A 19,029-nucleotide genomic window follows, 5' to 3' on the forward strand; every position below is an offset into this window, starting at 1 on the left:
GAATACCGAAAAGGTCGGCAATGTCATATAAGGTGTAGTTGGCTTCCGCTATACGTATTGAGGTTTTGAGCGGACATGAACATCGTCAGCGCCTGCACCGTTGGATAGGCTGAAACCTGAGAATCTCCTCAATGATGCTCTGAAAAGGTAGAAATAAGAAGAGTCGTAGATTTCATTAATGAAGATGAATTGTTCGTAGAGCCTGAATATGGAAAATTTCTGCTTAAGCAGAGGGTTCAGTGCTGCGCTACGATAGGAAAGGGTATCTCTGCAGTTCGCAAACAAATGCCACGCCATGCCCAATGGTCTGAAGAATCAAGAGAACTCCGTCACCTATACGCTCCAGGCTACCATCATCGTCTGGTTTCAGCTTTTGTGATGGCCTTTTTCATAGCCGTCCATTCATCAAGTCTTGCTTCACCACTAAGCGCGTTTCCCACCTCGAAGAGAGTCACTACACCAGCCAGCCCACCAGTTGCGATCAAACCGCCCCGCTTCTCCTCCCACGCACACTTGTTAAGACCATGCATCAAAGCTCCGCCTTTTCTCCGGAAAGGGGCCGCTTTCGCAACCGGCACTTCAAGGTCAATATTGAGGTCGAAAACCTCCAATTCTCCAGCACCAGTGACACATGCGAAAACCGAGGGTTTCTGCGGTGCCCACTTCGCGTCATACACCAGATCCTCCCTGCTAATGTCCAGCACAGGCGTAATTGGCAGCGGTCCGCCGCTTGCAAGTGACGTAGACCCGACCGCTGTCGTCACGCTTGAAGAGCTCGTGGCAGGCATGATACGCCACAACTTCACGCTCCAATCGACGCTAGCCGTAAGTAGCATGTCGGACAAGTCCACTGGCCCCTTTGCCGGATGAAATTGACTACTCATCACAGGCGCTGTATGCCCTTTGTAGGCTAACTTTGTATCCACACCTGCCTTTGCCCCTGCTCGATCATATCGATGACAAGGGTGAATAGTTCCTTCCTCTGTCCCAACAAGGAAAAAGGATGGGTCCGAAGGAGGGAATGCCATACACGTTGGGGCAAGATCCTCAGTCCTCGCTGGAGGCGGAGTCGTCAGCTCCAGGAACTCCTGAGGCTGGGTAAGCATATCGACGCTCCATGAGCAGACAACACCGTCAGTAGAGGCAGTAATGATATTATGAGCATTTGGTGTGCCAATGATGCTGATGCTGTAGATCGGGTGGTTGTGACCAAGGTGGGATCCCGACTGCGGTGTCTTCAAAACTGGAGCACCTCTAGAGTGCGAAATGGCACGGGTATCCCAAAGACAAACCTGACCTGTGTAGCAACCACCGATGATGAGGTTAGGATGAAAGGGTGAGAAGCGTGCTGAGAGTATGTCAGCGCCTTGGCTGTAAAGGGTATATTCAGGGCGCGAAGGAGCATGCACATTCCAGAGCATAAGAAGACCAAAAGGGTCATTGATAGCAGTCGGATCTTTGGTATGAGAAGAGAGAAGGAGTTCTGGAAAATGAGGTGAGAATTGCAGGTCTGATATCTGCCGACGGCGGCTCTGCTTTGAATCCACAAACTGTTGAGTCTGCCTAAGAGTGTGCGACTTTCTTGACGATCTTGTAAAAGAAAGGTTCTCCTCGTCAGAGATTCCGTCTTCCGGACCGTTCGAAACACTGTAGTCGGCAAGAAGGTCGTAGTTGTCGTCAAGTGCACGCTCTATCACTTTCGATGAACGTTCAACGAAGGATAAGAAGTCGTCAGTAGATGTCATGGCATGCAGTTGATCCGATGTCAGCTTCCGAAGCGGAGGTCTTTGCTGGGCTATAGAGTCTTTGTCAGGTACTTTCTGCATCGTCACGCTCGATTCCCTTTCGAGTTCTCTACGCAAGCGTTCGCGGAGCTCTTCCTCTCGCTTTTGGTCATCTTGACTCTGGCGCTTCCTAGCAAGACTCTCGGCCTCATCATCAAGTTCCTTCTGTTCATGAGGTTCATCCGGGTTTGGGAACTGTACTCCTTTGTCATATGTAATGTATTCTTTTCGTGGTATTGGGTCGGGAGCAACTTCAAAGACGGTAGATGTTGGGCCAGTCGAGAATGTCTGTGTTGAGACAGACTGCCTCTGTACATGAATTGATTCCACCTTCACACTCTCAGCAGGGCCCTGGAAAGGAGTATAGGCTATAGGGTCTTGGGCTGTTCTCCGATTTCGATTCACTTCCGCTGTCTCTTTGTGAGAACCGATGAGGTTCGAGACCAGTTCCTCGACCTGAGCACGACGTTCTCCCAACTTTGATGACGATACTATGAATTCCTAGTCCCTGTTAGCACAATATCTTTCTCGTCCCAGATAGATCCACACCTCAGATGTTGTGCCATTGCTTTGTCTCCGTGTGCTAGGGTCTTGACTTCGAAGCTCGCGCTGACGCTTGAGCTCAGCGAGCCTGGCTTTCTTCGCTTGAAGCTCATCTTGACGCGATGCCATCTCGGATCGCTGTATCGATTGGATTTAAATCATGAAAATATGATCTTTGATGGTGCCGACCGGCGAACATGTACCTTTATGTACATGAACGAGTAACGCCAAGATCAGTAAAATCTGCCCTGAGCTCACCCTGCTTCATAGGGTGATGCCATCCAGTACGTACTATGTACTACGTACGTAGTAGTACTGATTGAAATGACTGAATTGACTGTCTTGCCCTTGTATAAAGAGGGGGTAGAGAGCCATCTAATCCAACTACTAAGTCCGGGAGTCGTGCATCAAAAGTCTTCAATGTACGCCACTAGATGCTCTAGTTGGTATTTCAATACGTACATCGTGCATTATAGAGAGCCGCCCCTGAAAGGCCACCCAACAGTGACCCCCTATTCTGGAGATCTATAGAGCCCATCGGGCCTTCTTTTAGGCTATGCGGCGTGATTCATACGTCCAGTCTAGCTAAGTTGTCAGCATATGGCCCCTTTGGCCACCCTGACATCGCCCACAGAGACTAGAATGACACTGATACAAGAACAGCTAGCTGTAGTTGATCCCAATTAGTGTATATTTGAAGACTTTTGATGCACGACTCCGTAGATAGCTAGAATCTAGCTAAATGCAGTTGCTGGGTGCCATTGACCCTTGAATCCAAAAGTACCCGCATCGCGCGTTAACATACAGTACTATGGTAGGAGGCATAATGTTTGTCACCTCCGCACTAGTATCTTTGGACCAAAACTATTATCAAACGAGCGAGGCTAGGTAGCACTAATCAAAGATGGCTTAATCAGAGCTGGTGGACTTGTTTCTATGGCTGCTTGATCTTATAAGCTTTTCAACGACCAATTAGCAATCTGTGGACTCGTATCAGAACTAGTCACTACTAGCACTGTATTGACAAACATTATGCCTCCTACCGTAGTAGTAGATGAGACCGTTACCGCCGATGCCTAGCCGCGGGTTTGGGGGTTCCTAACTCCCCACCATGTAGTTCTTTGCACGAGATCTATCGCGACACACGAATCGGCTGTCAGCTCTTGAGACAGCGGAAACGCTTTTCAGACTTGGAATACCCACACCTTGGTCAGCTTGATAAGAGACCAAAGAGGCACCCAACCGATCAAGAAATTGAAAGGTCCCTTCGGCCCTCTCATAAAGATGGAGCCATATCTCTTTCTCAACTCAGACGTGGCCTTGCTTGACCTTGAACCGACCAAGGCAGGGGTCTACGGGCTTGAGGAGCGGCGAGATACTCATTTTTAGGTGGTTGTTTGAGTGGCTTTGCAGCGTTACAAGCAGCGTTACAAGCAACGCAGATTGAGCCATCGTGTAAATGTCTGTTTAGGAAGACACGTTGCCCAGGAACCGATAATGGTGTCAGCCGAGGTGATGTGGAGCAGAAGCGGCTGAGGTCCGACACTGAGTAAGAGCAGTAAATATAGGTACACGCTAAGTCTTAGAACTGATGCCATGATAACCGACTCTTCTTTGCATGACACAGCCTTGCCAGCGTATCTGCGAATAATGCGGCATGATGGACACTTGGAATCCTCTACAGAGACATAAAATCGGTTCACAATCCTTACAGGGTTGGAGCCAAAGATATGCAGTGCGCCTGATTTAAAATTGCTGCTAGTGAAGAACGTATTGAAACACTGTATTTCAATCAACCCTACTCTGTCGGCTGATCTTCATGAAAGACCAGTGCACGCACTTCAATGCTTTCTCTCGCCTCTTCATCAATAGTAGCCGAGTTCACGAATGCTGTATGTGGCACACGCCTAGCACGACCGTCCAGCTTGGAATCGAAGCATTTGATTAACATTACCTCCTCTGGAGTTTGTCCATACAGGTAGAACCATTTATGCTCTTTGTTCGGTTTCACAGTGTATGTTTCACCTCGTCGATCAGGGTAGATCAAAGCAATGCCAACAAGATCCGAGTCAGGGACCGAATTGGCATCAGCGACAGCAAGCGGGTCCTTCAGAATCTTCTTGATCGGGCGCCAGACATTGATAATCTGGTACCGAGTAGACAGAAGTTTCTCTGCGTCATCTGGAAGATGATGGGGGACTCGAGACTTCGCTGCACTGTATGATTGATCGATGTGGACACGATTGACTGGACCACGAAGCGGGGTCGCAGGCGACTGTGGATCCTTTGGTGTTCGGCGGACGGTGTGGTCAAAGATGAAAACACGAGATGCGCCAGTCCTGTCAAGGTCAGCATGCTTCCTTACGGGAAGCCGATCAACGTACACGTCTTTCAGAAGCTGCTCGGTCTCAGGATAGTAGACAGCTTTTATTTGAGCGTCGTCGATGAAGTCTTTCTCGGCGCTCTTGTGGCCATGGATCTGGAAGCCAGTGGAGTCAAGAGTGTACTTCTTTTCCTCTCCTCTGATATCGTGAACGGTCACATCGAGAGGCTCAACAGGACGCTCATATGTCTCAGGCTTTCCCACATATGTTGGAGCAGGTTCACTGCCATCACCAGGATCCTTGTAGTAGTTCAACGAAGTGTTGATATGATGTGGCTTGATAGACTGAGTGATGAAGGTCGCCTGCACCTTCGCAGGGAATGGCTCAAATGAGGTGGAATGACCTTGGGGTTGATGAATTGCCGCCGACGCCATTGTAAAGTGTTGGTTTGCATGTCTTCGACCAGCAATCAACACTCATTATATTGGCTTCCCAGAAGTATCGTTGATATGTCAGCTCGCACGCCATCTGTGAGTATAGACGCGCCATGCACGGAGTTATGCGGGGTAGCAGGACGTGAAGTCGGACGAAGAGTCGGACGGAGAGTCGGATGAAGATTAGAGCTCAGCAGCAAAGCCAATAGGAAGTCCCATGATGAATGGCGTGCGCAACATACCTGGAAGGCCACGCATGTTCTATCACCTATGCTGCCATTCAGTGGAGTTGTGCTTATGAAGCAGTCGTGATGATTAACAATCTTTGCGAACAAGCTTCGTGATGGTTGTGCCGTCACCGAGGATGTCAGGCTCATTCTCGAGTCTATAGCCTCTACATCGAGGCAAAGCGATGGTCCAGATGAACCAGTAGATCACGCCAAAAGCGATACTGTCATGATTAGCAGTGCATGATATCCACAGGATGCCAACTTACATCGCAATACCAACCAATGCATAGGCGGCGTAGAAGAAACTGACATCAGACGTGCCTTTTGGGGGGGGAAACAAGGGTGCCAGTATCAAGGCCAAGCAAAGCGCAACTCGGAGCCAAACTGCTGGTAGCCATGCTCGGAAAGGTCTGTTCAACTCCGGTTTCCTGATACGGAGAATGAGAAGACCGGCAGCGACCGCAACTGCAAAGTATTGACCTGCGTAGCCTTCGACGTCCGCAATGAAAGCATAGACTGTCCCCGAGGGAGGAAGAATGATGACCAAAAGCGAAGGCACGTAGTGCACTATCAAGCCGCCCATCGGTGCATCGAATGGTCGGGAGGACGCCAGCAGCTTCGAACATGGCAAAAAGCCTTGTCGTGCAACTTCCTGGTTAAGTCGGGCCTATTCACAATCAGCATTGTCTGATAAGTGCAATTAAAGCTTACCAAAGCGAATGTCACAACCATAACATTCCCAGCCGCGCTGAGCGCGATAGCCAATGGCAGAAAAACATTGCCAAATCCCGCTCCAAACACGCGCTCGAAGAAGAGAGCCGCAATCAACTCGCGACTCTGCTTCACCTCCTCGAGGGGAACAACTGCCAGATAGGCAACATTGACGAGCAGGTACATGATGCAAGCCGTCAAAAGTGCTGCAGGCCCGACAGACTTTAACGTTCGGATTGGGTCCTTGACTTCGTTCAAAACGTTGTTGATGTTGCTCAATCCAGCATAGGAGTAGAAAACTTTGAAGAACGCCGTAGACAGATTGTTCCAGGCCCAGTTGGAGTCCTTCCATAGGTCATCCCAAAACGTAATGTTGGCTGAGCTGAACGCGTTATTGAGCGTCTGCGCCCGGAAGAGTACTACAAAAAATCCGGTCATGATCATAAGTACTATCAAGACAACCTTGATCCAACCAAGTACATTTTGAATCAATATTCCAGTGCGATAGAAGCAGCCGTGGACGAGTGTAATTGCAGTGAGCAGTCCTACGGCAAGAAGCTTCGTCATCAGGTCAGTTGGCTGGACTCGAATTGCAAACAAGGTGTACTTGGCAAAGACGATGCAATTGCTGGCTGTAAAACCGAGAAGCACGGCCTGTAGAGCAACCAGCGTAGATGTCAGAAAGCGAGGCTGACGGTAGGTGTATTCGAGATACACCTTGACTCCTCCCGAGCGTGGCAGCATGCATCCATACTCCATATCGATAGCGAGGCCTGCCCACGCCACAAATGCTCCAATGATCCAAATGCTCAAAGCGAGTCCAGGGCTTCCAACATTCTGAACGATCGTTCCAGGCATCGCAAAGATCCCGCTTCCGACGACACGTGAGATGACCAAGATGTAAGCGCTTCCCCAACCAATATTTCTGCCGACAAGAGATGTGTCTGGGAGAACATCGTTGTCAATAGCTCGCTCAATCTTCGCATGCTGCAACTGCTCAGCGGTTACATAAGGTTCGATATGTCCAAAAGTGTCGGGACGGAGCAAGGGCTCACTCTCCACGTCGGACATTGCAATCAAGGGGATGGTTTGGATCCAAGTTCCTTTCTAGAAAAAAGAATTCTGTACGGAAGTAAAATTGGACGCTGGCAATCGAGCACAGCTGGAAGACGCGCGCACGCCTCTACAGCTAGAGCATAGGTCAAGGACGACTTACCAATCGATCCATTAGGTCTGGATCAGCAGCATTGCAATATTGGGCGGCCGCTATAATCACAGCAGCGCACATTCCATGTGCGACATGCCCGAAAGTTGTGCTTGCACACAATTTGGGGGTCTTAGCACGTCATTCTTCACGGGGCATAATGGTTTGTAATACCGCAGTTGCAACGTTTTTAAACTGGCACGAGACGAGTGTGATGCTAAGATAGAAATACATTGTTTAATTTGCTCTGTAGAATGCGTAGAAAGCAAGTTGTAAATATGCGTACAAGCTGTATGGCAAAGCGAAATTAGTTGCGAAATTGCGGTAGAAAGTGACCAATCAAACGCTGGAAGAATAAACGCAGCAAAGCTGGCCAACAGGCGCTCTCACGGTTTAAACGAATATGCATACACCAGCTACCTAGGACAGCTATTATTAAAAGTCGCGAGGAAGGACGACGAAGTGACTACTAACTTGAACATTATCAGCTAGAGCATTTCCGATTTAGGCAGCTCGTACAGCTTCATTTTGGCTCAAAACAGCTTTAAATGATTGACAGTATGCTAAAATCAGATGAAATAGGAGCTACAGAGGTCTTCACCAATCAAACTTCATTTCGCAAGGGGGGTCAGCTGAGCAGGTAGATAATGTACATTACCGGCTTATACACATTATGGACGCTTCAAGATCCGAACCGGGCCTCGCCCACAAGATAAGGACAAGTGAATTGGTCAACAGGTACACTAAAGGTTCCGCGGATCCATACCACAGGCTATAACGGGAATCAGACAGGGAACATTGGGTGCCCTTTAGAGGTTCCAAGGATCCAATTCGCTCCTGAGAACAGGCTTTGAGTTCCCGGGCACAAGTCAGCGTATCCTGGGATCCAATGGGCCCCTACGCCAAGCAGTACGTTCATGGTTGGACCGCTTGGGACGTGTCTGCTCCTCAGAGGAACAAGTTGACATGGTGATGATGCTACGTGGTTGTTCCCGAAGCTCGTCACTTGTCATCCACCACCACGCTGTCATAGAATTTGACATTTTTTTAATTGGTCAGTGCCAGCTACTAGCGCTGCCAGTCTAAGTTAGCGCCGGTAACCTGGACCTTAAATTTTCATCCCAAAAGGTGTAGTAAAATAGGAATGTACCAATTGATAGATACCAAATGACTTAAAACAGCACTTGGACACCTGTTGTAACATACCCTAGGTCAAACAAGGATCAATTCTGGTCAAGATGCGAGCCAACAATTCACTTGGCAGATATCATAGTCATCAAGCTAGGAGTAAGCAAAGAAGTGGCTTATATTGCGTGATATCGAGATAAAGACTGCAGTATCTGGTTAGAAGAGTAGCTCGATGTTCTTCGTTAGAGCGACTTGTCTATTCTGTAGCGAGGGGGATTTGTGGCCTCGCTAGTCATGAACTTGTGACACTTCAACACACTCCGACAACCGGCAGAGATCAACTCTGTACGCCATCCTAATTACGTTCGACCATGTACATGGCTCTTCGTCCTCGGCACGATAGTTCCTTGCGTGAGACTGATGTCCACGGACATGTTTGCTCCTCTGAACGTTGTACCTGGACTTGCTGGCGAGAATCAAGGAAGAGGCTGCTGTGGAAGCATCAATCTTCACACGTACCCCATAGATACAACAGAAAATCTTCTGCCGTTGGTAGTTACTAACGCGGGTGTGAGTACATGGCAAGGCATGAAGCTGGAAAGGCTGGGTCCACGTGGCAAGGACTGCCTGCAACAAGCAGCTTATCAGCCCTTTTTCCGTGATTGGTTACACACCCTCTGATCACGCAGTAGAAATGTGGCATGATGCCATCGGGGGCACTATGGTGTGCCGATACTAGCACGAGTGTTGAAGAGTGGGGCTGGAGATGGATCTTAGCGGACTGCGAAATATCAGAACCACTGTATGTGAGCACCATACGCCCCTCAGATGGCGGATCACTCACCCGCGATGATCCCGTGCTCGTGCTTCCAGGATGCCATGCCGCTTCGCCGACGCGAAGAGTAATGAATCGTAATGCTTTATAAAGCGACTGATGAGACCGGCTCATGGAGCTTTCAGGCATATCGTCTTCAGGAAGCAGACATACCGTCTCAACCATTTCAGAAATAGAACTTGCGACATGGCACCATCAGCTATTCCTGTTGAATATACTGACGGGATTGAAGTGAAGAAACTAGCCCAGACCAGAGAGCCAATAAAATATTCTGGGTCTTTGGACCAATACCAAACAGTCGATATCACTCCTGTGATTGGTACCGAGTATCCCGACGCCAATATTGTCGAATGGATCAATGCACCAAATGCTGACGAGAGTTTGCGAGATCTGGCCATCAAAAGTAAGCCCATCCGGGCCTACCTCAAAGTAAAAGCCAACTCACTGAACCTCAAGTCTCTGAGCGCGGGGTCGTTTTCTTCAGAGCACAGAACAACCTGACGAACGATGTCCAGAAGCAGCTTATTCAACGACTTGGCGAGCTCACTGGCAAGCCTTCAACATCGAAGCTCCATATACACCCGATCTTGAATTCAGAGCGGGAGCTTGGGGGTAGCGATCCAGAGATTAGCACGATTAGCTCAGTGCAGCATGACAAGCTGTATAAAAAGACTGATTATGACCAGAGCAAGAAGATCCAGAGCAGCGCTCTTTGGCACAGCGACATCGCTTTTGAGCCTGTTCCGGCTGACTACACTTCGCTCCGCTTGACACAGCTACCTAGAACGGGTGGAGGTACGTCGAATGTGATCCGATTTTGCTAAGACAATGCTAAAGTCAGTAGATACCCTATGGGCGTCGGGTTATGAGATCTATGACCGAATCAGCGAGCCATATCAGCGCTTCTTGGAGACACTGAGCGCAACTTTCGCGCAACCAGCCTTCAACGAAGTGGCTGGAAGGGGCGGCTTCTCGCTGTACGATAAGCCAAGAGGAGCTCCTGAGAATGTTGGAAGCGAGCTTAAGGCAATCCATCCAGTGGTTCGGACCAACCCTGTCACAGGATGGAAGAGTATCTTTCCCGTCGGTGGTCACGTGAGGCATATCAATGGTCTCACTGAGCAGGAGAGCAAGAATATCCTCGATTGGTTCCTTGAGTTGGTGTACAAGAACCATGACTTGCAGGTGCGATTCAAGTGGAAGAACGAAAACGACGTTGGTAAGCTACCTCCCAAATCAGGTAACGAAAAGAGCGAAGGCTAACTTGCAATTCCGTAGCAATCTGGGACAACCGCAGCGTTTTTCATTCGGCCACGTTTGACTACGAAGGAGAGGGAGACCGATTCGGTAATCGAGCAGTTGGACTTGGTGAGCGCCCATACTTTGATCCAAATAGCACATCTCGACGCGCAGTGCTAGGTCAATGAACGCAAATGGAAGGTTGAGCAAGCGGCAACCGTACAGAGTCTGATGCAGAGTAAATGAGGGGACATCACCCATTGGAGGGGCACTGATTCGTAAAAAATGAATTGTGAGATTCTTAAGAAATAGATATATTCTTAATAGATTTATGATGATTGAGTACATAGTTGATAATGCACACACTAAGACTGAATAAATATGCAATTTCTATAGTAAAGAAGTAATTGTATGTCGTGCAGTGATCAGAATGTAAGAATGTGTGGGATGAAATTTTTGGTTAGTAATAAGTATAGTACTCTGCTGGTGGCGCCAAGCATTGACCTAAATAAAGTACGGCAAAAATCCAACCTCAATTCAAGCCCCGGAAGCTAGAGCTGCGATAGCTTTCCAAACACCACGAAAGCGAAACACTGCTAGAAATTTACATACGTTGACGTCAACAACAAGAAGGCGCATAATCTATATTGAATTATCGGAGAGCGTCTTCGTGTGGGACCAGGTGTCCCTACGATGTCGACTTCGCAGGGAGTGAACGTGAGCGCAATATTCCTTTCTGCGGATTGCTCAATCAAGACCATTCTATGCCTTGTCGAAGCCCAGCTGACTTTACATAAGGTACTTCGATACTCTGCTCTGCTTTTTGGCATATTCTACGGCTTTTCGCATCAGAGAACAATCTACGCCAACAACAAAGCCTCCCATGTCGAAAATGAATACAAACACAGAGAATCCTTGATCGAAAAAGCGAAGCTCGAATGGAAGAAAAAGAACTTACCGCCAGAAGCAAGAACCGGAAGTGGAGGAGGTTAGTCCTATTCCTCGCCACTTACCCAGATCAGTACTCATCGCGGCATACAGTCATTACAGATCCGGAGGACAAGAACTTCGACCTTGAAGCATATTTGACACTGAAGTCTGCAGAGAACACGTGAAGAGTGAAGAGATGACGAGCAACCTACCTTACACCTCCTCGGAAGTGACCACTACGACTTGGCGACGTCGTCGTTCTGTCTCAGGCCTTCCAATGCCATAGATTCCCTTCACGTCCCTTGTACATATGTTCGATCATCTAAATACTATGTGTATACTACGGTTCCTCAACCCGGGCTTACTCTATCTATCATTGCAATAAATATCTGCGCGTGTCCCTGTACGCTTTCGCACACCGGAATTCCTTCCTATCGTAAACGAATGGCCCTAACCACAAGACCAAAGATCTAATGGAAGAAGCCGTTAACTTCAAGTTCTACCCAGATCAGTACCTCTAATTGGTGGCTTATGTTCTGTGAAGCTCTTGAAGGAACGACATCTTACCTGTGTCTAAATTGAAGCAATAGGCATTGCTGCTGCAACTCTGTTGTTCCTACGTCTTTGAGCCTCCAAGGCGACCTGCTTCTATTTCACAATAATTATACCATTAAAATAGCCATCGCTAATTTGTTACACATTCAAGCCGTGGTTGCGCCAGGGCCAATTCCGGAGGGTTTAGGTATCCCCACAGAATCTGTCATGCTGAAAGAGTGGAGACTGGGTCTATTCGTTCAGTGTTTCCTCGTCCACTTCTGGGACAATTCACTCCGAGTTGCCAGGGAAGAGAATCGTGTCTACAGCTGCATAAGATACATGTTCCCCGGTCTGGACAAAGCAATGATAGTGGTAACGGCTCTTCTCTCTCATGATCGATCTTGTGAATTAGTCAGTGACCCTCGGCCATGATGTCAGTTGTAACGTCGTCAATGGGTCTTGGCGCATCATGTTTGATTTGATGCAGGTACTAGAGAGGGAATCTGACCCCTTTGACAGCACCGGAAACTCGTGAGAATGGGTGTCCCTACAGGCTAAGGGGCAACCCGCCGAAGATGATCGGCCGAGGTTGTTCTTGGAGTCGTCGGTCCAGGATCCACAAGGCCTTTGTTAAGTAGAAGAATTTGGGTGAGACCAGAGCACTTCACTTCCCTCCGTGATCTCTTAAGACCAGGCCCATTTCTGTCAGGAGCCCGCCGCTTCCTCAGCTACTTAGTAGTAGATGCTATACGATGCCTAGGGGCACAAGCTGTTGTTGATCTTAGCGATTCGACTGCGTGAGAGAGAAGGTAAGCCCGAAGATGAGGATAATAGTGCCATGAGAAGAGAGCTCAGTGATACAGCTCAGATAGGTTTGCACGGCGGGTACAAAAGTATAGAGTTTATAGTGGAGGATAGAACATAATCAGTGGTTTGGACATCACCACCAGTTAACACCAAGTTATCCGAGAGTCACGACAGCATAGAAGGCTTCTTAGTCACTGCAAATTCCTACAATTGCTGCTCATGATTTGCGTATCGAAGCAATTGTTGAAGCAGCGCCATGGCCGCAAAGTGCAATCCAGCCTCATCTCTTCATGCTGAGGTTGGAGCTCGATCTTTGCCAAGTCTGCGCTTTGCCGACACCTTCATATTTGGACCTGGATGCTTTTCGTATGCTTTCATGCACAACTGTTGAGATACTTGGTCCCTTTCCCATTGCCTCCTTTGTCTGGCCATGATGGCCGCTTCCAATCATTTTTTGCAGGGTAACTCAAGCAAAAGCGTACGGGGACTGCTGAGGATCATCATCCTTCTCACTATTGCTGCTGCGGCAGTCTCAGCTCGATTGTTCGCTGTTATTCGTGAGTATACCACCTATGATGCAAATCACCGCATTAACATTCTCTACAGGATTTGAGAGTGTCATTCACGAATGTCAGTCCTGGAACACTGCCAGCAATGACCATACTACATCAAGGCTGACAATCGCGACAGTTGATCCCTGGTTCAATTTTCGTGCCACGAAATACCTGGTAAAGCATGGCTTTTACAGCTTCTGGGATTGGTTCGACGATAGTACAGCCGTTTTCTTATCCATCAAGAGGCTCAAAAATGCTAATGCTTGTGCTAGGAACGTGGCATCCTCTCGGCCGAGTTACAGGGGGCACCTTATATCCAGGTCTCATGGTTACCAGCGGCGTTATCTATCATGTTCTTCGACTCCTCTCTCTTCCTGTCGATATAAGGAACATCTGTGTGCTACTCGCACCTGCATTTTCGGGATTGACAGCCCTCGCAATGTACCTGCTTACATCCGAAATGTCAGCTTCTCCATCAGCCGGCCTGCTGGCAGCAGCTTTCATGGGCATCGCTCCGGGATACATCTCTCGGTCAGTTGCTGGCAGCTATGACAACGAAGCCATTGCCATTTTCCTGCTCGTTTTCACCTTTTTTCTCTGGATAAAAGCAGTCAGAAACGGATCCATCCTGTGGGGCGCACTTGCGGCCCTCTTCTATGGCTACATGGTGTCCGCTTGGGGAGGATATGTCTTTATAACCAATCTCATTCCGCTTCATGTCTTCACGCTCATCTGCATGGGTCGCTTCAGCTCAAGACTCTATATCAGCTACACAACCTGGTTCGCGCTGGGAACACTAGCTAGCATGCAGGTACCGTTTGTGGGTTTTCTACCCATCAGAAGCAGCGATCATATGTCTGCTCTTGGGACTTTCGGATTGGTACAGCTTGTTGCATTTGCGGAATTCCTTCGGAGTAGAGTGCCCGGCAAACAGTTCCAGACCCTGCTTTTTGGCGCCGTCCTTGCTCTCTTTGTAGTAGCTTGCCTGGGCTTGGTTCTGTTAAGTATTACTGGCATCATTGCGCCTTGGAGTGGACGTTTTTATTCGCTTTTCGATACCGGATATGCCAAGATTCATATTCCCATCATCGCGTCGGTTTCGGAACATCAACCCACGGCCTGGCCAGCTTTCTTTTTCGACCTGAATCTACTAATCTGGCTCTTCCCTGCTGGCGTCTATATGTGCTTCCGCAATTTGAAGGATGAGCACGTGTTTGTGGTGATCTACGCCGTGATGTCGAGCTACTTTGCTGGCGTCATGGTTCGATTGATGTTGACCTTGACGCCGATCGTTTGCGTAGCTTCGGCTCTTGCCTTGTCTCATATCCTTGACACCTATATGGCGGCCGATACGCCTGCTGCACCGAATCAAAATGGATCAGCGGATGCCAGCAGCAAGGGCGCATCCAAGTCGGCTTCGACGATGGCATCTCTACGCTCGATGCGTAATCCTCTTGTGGGAATCTACTCCTCTGTTTCCAAGTCCATCATCACAGCAACGACCACCGCATATCTATTGCTTTTTGTGCTGCACTGCACCTGGGTCACTTCAAATGCATACTCGTCTCCGTCCGTGGTCCTGTCCTCCCGGATGCCTGACGGCTCACAGTATATCATCGACGACTACCGAGAAGCATATTATTGGCTTCGCCAAAATACGCCTCAAGATGCCAAAATCATGTCGTGGTGGGATTATGGTTACCAGATTGGTGGCATGGCTGATAGGCCCACTCTTGTTGACAACAACACTTGGAATAATACTCACATTGCAACGGTCGGGAAGGCCATGTCGTCACGGGAGGAAGTATCATATCCCATCTTGCGTCAGCATGATGTCGACTATGTCCTTGTGGTTTTCGGCGGTCTGCTTGGTTACAACGGTGATGACATCAACAAATTCTTGTGGATGATAAGAATTGCGGAAGGCATCTGGCCCGATGAGGTGAAGGAGCGAAACTTCTTCACCGAAAGAGGAGAGTATAGGGTAGATGACGGCGCAACCCCTACGATGAAAGAATCTCTGATGTAAGCTACCCACCTTATTTTGTCTTGTTTCACTTACTCACAGGAACGCCGGATAGGTACAAAATGTCCTACTACAATTTCAATTCCCTCTTCCCAGCGGGACAGGCACAAGATAGAGTTCGGGGTGCTCGACTCCCAGCAGAAGGACCACAGCTCAGCATACTCGAAGAAGCTTACACAAGCGAGAACTGGATTATACGGATTTACAAAGTCAAAGATCTCGACAACGTAGGCAGGGATCATGCGAGCGCAGTGGCATTTGAGAAAGGCCATAAGAAGAAGAGAGCAGCGAGACGGAGGGATCCAAGCGTTTTGAGAGTGGAATAAAAATATGAACACTCTCTTCATAGGATTGAATTGTTTCTCGACCCGAAGCATTAGGAACTTTTGTCTCCACCCAGTCTAATTCGGCAATTGTGCGGAAGGCGAACCAATCATTCTTCTACAGGACGCGGTAGGCACATAGCGCTGTTCAAGCTTCAATGGCTGCTCTAAAGCAAACAAAGAGCAATTGCTCTGCGAGGAACCTGTATCTGTGTCTATGGGCAATGAGCTCGCCGAATACCAGAAAGACGATGTTCAGCAACCACAGCCGAGGATGATGGCATCCACCACTATGGCAATGCTGAATATCTTGCAGAAGGGGTGATGCGGCAACTTGCTCCACTGCAGTTGCAGTTGCAGTTGCATTTCGAGACCGCGCCTCTTTCTGTACACATGTTCTGTTGACGTGGTCCTTTCAAAAACACCTTCATAATGCTGATGATTCATACCTCTCATTTGACGCACATCAGAGCCATACCTTCTCTTGCCCTTTCAACAGCTCTCTTCAGAGCCTGTTCTTCATCGTCCGTCCACTTCACACTCAGATCATCCCATTTTTTGACCTTGAACTCCTTGCGAAACTGCTGTTGCATCTTCTGTAGCCGGCCGACTTCACGTGGATCACCTGTGCCAGTGTAGACGATAAAGAGGGTGCAAGGAGGAAGGGCGTCGTGAATTGCGTGGATGTGGGAACTGGTCGAAGCAATGGTTGATTGGAGAGTCGGCGTTGTAGAATGTGATCCCAATGACTGGTTCTCGGAACGGACGCGGAGGTTGGGTTTTTTTGCAGTGCCGGTAATGGAATCATTCTCTACTGGATGTACTGGAAGGTCGGACTCTCCCCCAGTCGCCGCAGAATCTGGCGCAGAAGCTTGCTGTGGTCGGGAAGCATGTAGTTCATCAACGGTCGTGTACTCTCGATTGTTGTTGCACCATCCACGAAAACTTTCGAGCTCTCTCAGTCTTCCCCAAATGAAATCCACGCCACATCCAGGCAGGGCCACCGCCTTAACAATCTCCTCATCGCTTTCACAACCAATGTGTACGGTTGCCTCTTTGCCATAACCTCGCTCGGGAGTTCCATAATCTACCATTGCGCTTGTGATGCCCCTTTCAACTCCCCCCACGTCCTTTCTCGTGTTTCGGGCCAAGCGGCGGAAGATGGGCTCCCCTGCGGCTTCCGATGTACCCCATTTTGGGCCTTTCTCACACTTCAGTTTGACCAGATCGAGCACGGCTAAAGCATCCTCGACACTGTTGTGACCTTTCGAATCATGCTGCTGTATCTCACGCCGCAAGTACTTCTGCGCAAGGAATTTAAGAGATGAGCGTAGTGGAGGGCCGCGGGGATGGGGGTAGATCAACGAGGTGTCAATGATGAAAGGATGTGTCAGCTTCATGGCGGTAAGATCGGATTCGAGACTGTGGCCAAGAAGGATGCTTTGGGGTTTAAAGAGGTCAAGCAACTCAGATTGGACTTCAGAAAGACTGGTCTGGACTGGGTCAAGGATGGCACTTGTCATGCCGGAAAATTGTGTAAGGTAATTTTTGATTGGCAAGCTGGGCTTCACAAGTTCATCGAGAACGGTTGTTCCGTCCCAGTCCACTATGCTGATACGCGCCAGGGAGTATTTGTCGTCGGAAGTGAGGACCATCTCGCAATCAACTGCATATACTGTGCGGCCTGCAGTGATACTGCCCTGCTGGGTGGCTATGCTTGAGACGGTACCATCCGAAAATTTCGAGACACGGGTATCAACCCAACCACATGCAGCATTTTGACCGGTCTTGGCTCGGCGCTCTTGCTCAAGCAAAGCTGCTTCGACGTCGCCATCGAGGACAGCGGGATGGAGAGGATACTCTGCGTCTCGGAGGTCATCTGCGGTATGGATGAAATCAGCAATAGCCGTTCGCTGTGATTGCCACCCTTTCTCTTCTGCTGGTGGTTTTGGGCCCTTGACGGATTTGTTCTCTCTGGACTGGGGAAGTGGTGAAATCAGCATCGCTTGAATTGGAGAATGTAGCTTGGCATATCGACTGTCACCGGGCGCTTTCACCTGCCATACGTCCTCAAAAATAGCACCAAGAGGCTGCAGAGCTTTCGGAAGGTATTGCACTTTGATTTCCATGGGATTGCATTCTTTATAACTTTTTGCTGGGACGGCGCTCCTCCAGGCTCGGAAACCATCGTCTCTCCACCTGGATTCGTTGACGTTGCTCTCCTCCTCTCCGAAACTGGTAACCGAGTCTGAGCCTTCATCAATGGACATACTACCATCGAACATCACCCTCTCTAGTCCAGGCACCATCAGCACCACTACCTTCCTTGTGTGGCGGACGTTCTTAAAAGCAACCCAGCTTGGACCAATTCCATCGGCAAGGGCGTAAAGAACGAGTGCCTGCAGGTCAGCGATACGTATGGGGGCAGTGACATTGGCGTGATAAGTCAGTTCAGGATACTTGACCCGGCCCTTTTCATCTCCAGCCTTCTTCCGCTTGGGCTTTCGCTTATCCTTGCGGTCAACCATCTGCCATTCTTTTGAGGCGTGGGACAAGGAGCCATTGTCTTGTGGCGGCTCATCTTCAGATGCTCTCTGACTGTTTGAAACCAACGGAAGATCTCTCGCATGAGATGCTTGCTTCTTCGGTGCAGTGATTACTGAACCTACCACTTCGTGATTCTCAGGATTGCTAGAATGATGAAGCTCAGGGTGATAATCCTCGAACTTTCTCTTGTGGATTGGAGGCATTTTGCTCGAGCTCATGCAAGCTAGGTCTTTGTATCAGGGACGCTTGTAGTCAGTTCCATAGAGATGCAATCAGGTTACTCGTGATCAGCTGTGAAAGATCGTTGTAGACCGTCACACCAGGTGGCTACAGGCTCAGGTCGTTACAAGGTTGAGGTTCCAGGTCAGACGAGTATTGGTTACGTTGTTGTGGGTAGAAGATTATTCTGGCTAACGCGGAATAGAGAAGTCGCGTATTAGTAGTAGTAGCATAGGCACCCCTTCTGGGATGCATCCGCATGAATACTATCAGTTTGTAACGTATGAATGCTCGTGGCATCTGTAGAGAATTTGCAACAACTACAGTATTTACTACCAAGCATGTAGAAGCCTGTCTGAGCGTAAATTCTAACCGGAAATGCTGTACCGAATTTGTGTGAGGGGCGAGGTTTGAGGTTGCAGAATATCTTCCACAGATAAATTTGGGCAATGTGGGGGAGTGAGCAATGTTTGATTCTCACACCGCAGAGCTGCCCCTTAGTGGAGAAGCCATATCAACATCGGCTACCCCCCGATCACACGCACGATTCCAACTTTGGTCCTCTATAGTCTTCAAGAGGTGACAATTATTCTTCAAGCAAAGCCAATGCCGAAGTAGGCAGCGCAACCCAACGTTATCACGGTAGCCATCAGG

General features: G+C 48.9%; 5 protein-coding genes across 5 annotated transcripts; 1 reads left to right on the forward strand and 4 right to left on the reverse strand.

Moving 5' to 3' along the window:
* Window positions 1-353: 353 nt before the first annotated feature.
* On the reverse strand, window positions 354-2,456 carry EPUS_05618 (uncharacterized protein; the record flags this gene model as incomplete). The annotated part of the gene is made up of 2 exons (XM_007807639.1): window positions 354-2,285; window positions 2,334-2,456. The coding sequence occupies 2 exons, from the start codon at window positions 2,454-2,456 to the stop codon at window positions 354-356; spliced, it is 2,055 nt and encodes a 684-aa protein (XP_007805830.1).
* Window positions 2,457-4,125: 1,669 nt separating this feature from the next.
* On the reverse strand, window positions 4,126-5,085 carry EPUS_05619 (uncharacterized protein; the record flags this gene model as incomplete). Its single annotated transcript, XM_007807640.1, has 2 exons — window positions 4,126-4,666; window positions 4,712-5,085. 2 exons carry the CDS (start codon window positions 5,083-5,085, stop codon window positions 4,126-4,128), a joined length of 915 nt encoding a protein of 304 aa, XP_007805831.1.
* Window positions 5,086-5,400: 315 nt separating this feature from the next.
* Window positions 5,401-7,097, reverse strand: EPUS_05620 (uncharacterized protein; the record flags this gene model as incomplete). Its single annotated transcript, XM_007807641.1, has 3 exons — window positions 5,401-5,536; window positions 5,582-5,982; window positions 6,027-7,097. 3 exons carry the CDS (start codon window positions 7,095-7,097, stop codon window positions 5,401-5,403), a joined length of 1,608 nt encoding a protein of 535 aa, XP_007805832.1.
* A 2,282-nt stretch (window positions 7,098-9,379) lies between these two features.
* Window positions 9,380-15,612, forward strand: EPUS_05621 (uncharacterized protein; the record flags this gene model as incomplete). The annotated part of the gene is made up of 6 exons (XM_007807642.1): window positions 9,380-9,596; window positions 9,650-9,988; window positions 10,038-10,412; window positions 10,472-10,561; window positions 13,533-15,285; window positions 15,342-15,612. 6 exons carry the CDS (start codon window positions 9,380-9,382, stop codon window positions 15,610-15,612), a joined length of 3,045 nt encoding a protein of 1,014 aa, XP_007805833.1.
* A 449-nt stretch (window positions 15,613-16,061) lies between these two features.
* On the reverse strand, window positions 16,062-18,359 carry EPUS_05622 (uncharacterized protein; the record flags this gene model as incomplete). Its single annotated transcript, XM_007807643.1, has 1 exon — window positions 16,062-18,359. The coding sequence occupies one exon, from the start codon at window positions 18,357-18,359 to the stop codon at window positions 16,062-16,064; it is 2,298 nt and encodes a 765-aa protein (XP_007805834.1).
* Window positions 18,360-19,029: the final 670 nt, after the last annotated feature.

This window comes from Endocarpon pusillum (genome assembly GCF_000464535.1).
Source record: "Endocarpon pusillum Z07020 unplaced genomic scaffold scaffold7183, whole genome shotgun sequence".
In the NCBI taxonomy this organism is placed as follows: domain Eukaryota; kingdom Fungi; phylum Ascomycota; class Eurotiomycetes; order Verrucariales; family Verrucariaceae; genus Endocarpon; species Endocarpon pusillum.